The sequence below is a fragment of the Homalodisca vitripennis genome, chromosome 8 (assembly GCF_021130785.1).
Source record: "Homalodisca vitripennis isolate AUS2020 chromosome 8, UT_GWSS_2.1, whole genome shotgun sequence".
Classification (NCBI taxonomy): domain Eukaryota; kingdom Metazoa; phylum Arthropoda; class Insecta; order Hemiptera; family Cicadellidae; genus Homalodisca; species Homalodisca vitripennis.
Genome location: NC_060214.1, coordinates 42666832 through 42672831, shown reverse-complemented (window position 1 = coordinate 42672831; position 6000 = coordinate 42666832). Strand labels below are relative to the sequence as shown.

Below are 6000 nucleotides of genomic sequence, written 5' to 3'. Positions count from 1 at the left end.
TCACTTATAAGTAGTTGGTCCCCAGGTTGTGTTATAGAGAGCTTGTTATCTCTAACTTGGTCTGGAAAAAGGACACGCCCATTAACTTTTAATTTTACCACATGCAACGTAACAGGCTCCGCTGAAGTTTTAAACTAAATACAAATAAAAATCTTTTTTATTCTTGAGATATCCTGTAGACAGGGCAATAGAAGACAGATTTTGACAGTTCTCGAAGGGCTTCTAAGAATCCAAAGAAACACAGGATACAAGACTATCTTTATGTCTGTTTTGAGTAATATATTTTAGTAAAATCTGATTAATAAAAGATAGCTTTTAAATATGATGCTGGCAGTATAAAGTGCACGGGAGGATGTGAAAGGAGTTTTCACCTTAACTGCGTAAGTAATGTTTCCGATGGAAAAGTTAAACGGTCGACGAAAGACTGGAAATGTTCAGGGTGTAGGAACAAGTTTTCTTCGCACGGGAGTGTGAAATCTACCACTTCATCATCGGACGTTCTTACAAAAGACTTTCTCGTCAAGGTTTTGGAAGAGTTTAAGAAGGAAGTTTTTTTCCTAAATGACTTCGTTTAAGAGCGAAATGAGGGAGATCTCGACGTCGGTGCAGTATGTTTCTGATAAAATTGATGCTTCAACTTTATTGATGGAAGAGATAAGAAGCAAGTTTGCCGAGTTGCAGAAAGAAAATATTTTGCTTAAAGCTAAGAATGAAACGCTGATTAAGGAAGTAAATGACATACAATAAAGAATGAGAATTTCGGAACAATACTCGCGTGTGAAAAACATAGAGATTAGTGGTCTACCGGTAACCAAGAATAAAAATGTGACCGAATTGGTGGCAGACTTGGGAGCAGCTCTGGGAGTGGATATAAAGGAGACGGACGTCGGTGCAGCACACCGGATACCCTCCTTCAGGACTGACATTGAGCTGGTACTCATCGCCCAGTTCTCAACCAAGGGGATGAAGGAGCAGTGGATCACCAAGGCCCGCCAGAAGAAGAGTCTCACGGCCCGAGATGTCAACCAGCACTTCCCCATCCAGCGAGTCTACATCGACGACCACCTCTCACCAGAGAATAAGCAATTCCTAGCGAAGCTCAAGCAGAAGGGACGTGATATCGGCTACAAGTTTGTCTGGTCTCGAGATGGCAAGTTTTTCGCGAGGAAAGCCGAAGGCCACCCTGTCAAGAAGATAGTTACGTATGAATACTTGGACAAACTGAAATAAATTAAGTAAGTTCTTTTTGATCAGTAAATTTTAGTTGTGCAATTTTTAAGTACATATACTTTTTTTCATAAATCATTAAATTAATCAATTCAGTTAAAATAATTTTATTCTAAATGCAACAAAAAAATTCTTTTAATATTTTTTGTACTATTCAAAATAGTATCAGTCAAAATTTAATTTATGCAAATATAACAAGTATTAGGCAAAATTTCAATATTTTTTTATTAGATTTCAGCCAAATTAAAAATTAAATTAATTTTATTGTTCTGAGTGAAATTTGGATTGGCAGTGATGAGGTTGGTTTGTATAATATTCCTGGATATAATACTTTCTATTGTTTTAATAATAATTTTAGGTGCGGAGGTGTAATTTGCTATGTGTCCAATGATATTTGTGTGGTAAATTTAAATTTTAATCTAACGACTGCTGATGCTTTACTTTAAAAAATAAAACTTGATCATGTATTTTACCTCATATGTATATATAGACTACAAATTTTTTCTGAGAATGATTTTATTGAAGAATTTACAAACAAACTAACATTAATTTCTAACTGTACCGTTTTCATTGGAGATATTAATTTAAATACATTAGAAAACACACAAAGTGTTCAAAGTTATTTAAGTATGTTAAGTAGTAATGGCTTTGCACAGCTTATTGATGGTCCTACTAGAATCACTGCTAATTCACAAACGTGTATAGACCATATTTTTGTTAGACACCGTGTTTAACAATTTTTAAAAGTGCCATTTTTGATGTTGATCTCACTGACCATTGTATGTCAGGTTTAGCAATTACAGTTCCTAGTAATCAACATGTAAATATCACAGTGGTTAGTCATGATTTTAGTGTTATTGATTATGATGAATTTGTATCAAAACTGAGCGATATAAGCTAGGATAGTTGTTTTATAACTGAAAATGTTAATGTATGTTTTAATGATTTTTTAAATATTTTATGCAATGCTATTAATTTTTGTAAAAAAATTAGGGTTACAATAAGTAAACTTGAGGAAGCAAAGATAGTTAGCCCCTGGATAAACACGAAGTTAATAAATAGTAAGCTAAATAGGAAAACAAAGTTATATAAAAATATAAAACCAGTATATAGTAATATATCGCATACTTAATATATCGATAGGACAAACATTGTAACCTACAAAAAGCCGGTCTGATTTGTCAAACTAGTCACAATCGTAGCATGCTGTGCTGTTCCTAATGCTCATAATGTTGTACCATCCACAGACAGATTGTACTATCTTTATAATAAGCTGGAATTAGAACAAAGCAGCACGTTTAAAGTTGGTAGCCCTGTTTCATACTTTATCATACAAATCGTCTCTCGTCACTCACACCCAATTGCGGCAATAAGTTATAATAAAACCAATACCGACCGTGCTCTTTGCGTTGAAATTTCGTAACCTTGTTGGTATTTAGCTAAATTGTAGGTTTAGATTATGTTATTTTGTATATAAATTCTACAGCTTTTGTGTCTGATAATTAGCTTCTAGACTTAATCTATGGAGAAATTTCGTATAGATCCTAATAATTTGTCTTACAACAAATGTCTTTGTAACGTTTTGGTTGCTAGTCCTGCGGAATTATCTGTTTCAGAGCATTACGATTATAAAAACAAAGGTATAAATTTGATTGTGATACTTTGCATAACCTCATTTTCAAACAATATAATAAATTCATGTAATTTATTATTATTTACGTATAAAGTTGTATAATTATAACTTAATTTCAGACAAAAGAAATTTATATATGCAATGTTTATAACAGACAGTAACTATTTTTGTTCTTAATGATTGTTATTACAATAAAATGTTTGATACCTAACTGTTTTAACTATTATATCAAAATTTTAAAATAATATTAATTTAAAGATAAAAATTATAAATAATTTTTATTTATTTCTTTAGTTATTAGAATATTTAAAACCACATGAGTGACACGGTGACTGTGTCAGAGGGTTTATTGGGTGCTGTATAGTTAGATAGAAGTCTAGTGAAGATTTTAAATATTTAACCAAGAAACAGATGCCACAAATTATCAAAAGATCCTGCAGACTGCAACGAAAGAGTTCTCGCAAATAGTGATGGCCAGACGAACGGTTAAAAATTTGAATTTTGTAGCGACAGATTATTTTTATAATCTATATAAATCTAAATAACAATTATTAAGTCTGTAGAGCCTCTCTACCAAGAGTTTTTACACCGACTCGAACAACAAGATTCGTGTTAGAAAACAAAACAACTGTTAAAAGAACTAATTTAGCTAGGAAGGATCTAGGTAATAACAACCTAGCAACAAAAATTCTTCCAATGGAATTGCAATAGTATACAATAATCAATGGTTATTAATAATTTTAGGCGAGGTTCTAAATCTTATATATATAAAAATCTTGAGTCACGATGTATGTTGCCAATAAACTCCAAAACGACTGAACCAATTTCAATCAAATTTCACATGTATCCGTAATTTAGTCTAACTTAGAAGATAGGATAGTTATTATCTGAATTATTCGCTTATGTCGTGAATATAAACGAATAAAATGAAGAAAAGTTTTCGAAGCGCCTGCACATTATAACCTGCAATTACGAGATAGATACGTATATTAAACAGTGAAACACTATTTGAAGGCGCTAAGTTATGATGTATAATTGTCTAAACTAAATTTTTGGTTGAACTTAAAGGTTGAGTGGTAGACCACTTTGTAATAAAATACATTATGCATGTACAATACATTTTTGACATATTTTCTTGATCGTAACATCAAGGTAAAATCTATATCGGGGTTGGAAATATAATTTACTTCAACCAGAAATGCTCATACGCGGGCAAAACTTACGAAAAGCGTGCGAAGCCGCGGGAAACAGCTAGTCATCTTATATATGTTTAAAGTGATCTTAAAGACAATTTAAATATTAAATAAACCACTTCAAAAAGAAATTATTCGTTAACAATTTTATTTGGTTTTATTAAAATAATAGGTAATTTGTATTTATTCGTTTATAGAGTTGGTGATTTTCTGTATATTTCATGTTTGCCCTAGAGTACCACCAAGCATTATTTTTTTGGCGAATACAAAAATGCTATGAATTTATTATACTTGCGAAGAAACCTTAAACACACTTTATGGGTTCTATACATATATATATATTTTTGGGAACTGAAGGATTACTGCTAATTCTTATCTTATCATATTCCCCAATCTAGTTTTATCATATTCTTACTTCTTTTCTTCAAAGTACTAATCATAAATGGACTCTTATTTACAGAAATAAATTTTAACAAAACCAATTTTTTAAATCATTGAATCCCGAATTAAATATAACAAAAATCCCAAACGAGATGTCTGTGTAACCAATGTAAACTCATTACCACTATAAACGCAAAGCTTCTAATTATTAACTTATTACTACTAAAAGTACAACGTATCACTTTATATAATTATAAGTGTTAACACAATGTACCGGACGAAACCAAATAGTTGCATATATGGTCATCTAAACAAAACGGTATATTTGTGTGATTAAACTTAATGTTTCCTAATAATTGTGCAAAGGAAAACGTTAAAAGAACTTCATGTATGACTTTACTAGTCTTAAATTAAAAATTGTATACCCCTCTGAAAATTACGATATGAAGTATAAATCAATTTAGATAACTGAATGTAGAATCAGCGTAACTTACTATCGGACAAAAGTTTTTTCGCTTGACAGTCTCTCTCTTTTTCCTCATGTAGCAATGGAACATTTTAACCTTAGATTTACAGTATAATTTGATCATTTGTACGTGATGAACTCATAAATTATGTTCCCACCTGCTGAAAATGGGTTGATAAAGTGAACCAATGCTACCAACCGTATTTGAATAGCAAGAATTACGCACCTCTGTCACTTGCAGGTTCAAGCGTATTCATATTGCTTTATTTATTGCCGCACCTGTCTCTCAGCTAATGTTTGTTATAACATGTACATTACTACGCTTGTCCTCTCAAATCTATTATCATTGTTAACGTATAAAAATATACGAAATTTAATTTCAAATACATAATCAAATCATGTAAATATGGTGTGCTTGGTTTTGCTTAAAACTTATGTATATATGTTTATGGATTTAATCGTACAACATTAAATTACGTCAGTGTGATTGATTTCATATAAAATGTATTTGTTAATAAAACCATTTGACCTTACAGCCGATTTGTTTTATACACTATTTTCTACATATTATATAGAACTATCAATGAAGGCTAGAACTTAAAATTCACAATAATGTGCATTTATAAAAACAAAACCTTTAACAGAGTAGTTTATAGTTATTAAAACGAATAAGTTATGTTGAACGATAGTGTATTTTAACACCACGTACAATGCACTGAAATACTTTTGCACCCTAATCAATATACGATATTTATAATATGTGAACTGTTTTTTATTTCGTCATAAAATTAAGTCTGAGTTTGCACAGGTTCAAAACCTCTTGTGACTGTGGTTATTTTATCGGTACTGTCTATATGGTTCCGACTCTCCGATTATTCTTTGTTATAAAATCCTCATGCAGGCCTATGGTCCACGAGGGTAGTTACATAAGGATACAAATGAGATTGGCATCTCCTTAGAAAAAAAAACTAAAACGGGGCCAGCCTTACTTACAGAAAAACATTTATTATTTTAAGTATCCAACTGTCACCGTAACGTATAAAAATATTACATTTCCAAATACATTCTAGAAGAGACAAAAATGATGAATCTACAGATGT

General features: G+C 31.3%; 1 protein-coding gene across 1 annotated transcript in view; it reads left to right on the top strand.

The window, feature by feature from the left end:
• The first annotated feature begins 750 nt into the window (after window positions 1-750).
• Window positions 751-6000, top strand: part of LOC124368115 — a 31757-nt gene continuing 26507 nt past the window's right edge. Inside the window, exon 1 of the mRNA XM_046825389.1 lies at window positions 751-1202. Within this exon, the coding sequence (XP_046681345.1) occupies window positions 751-1202 (452 nt within the window). The remainder of the gene's footprint in view (window positions 1203-6000) is intronic.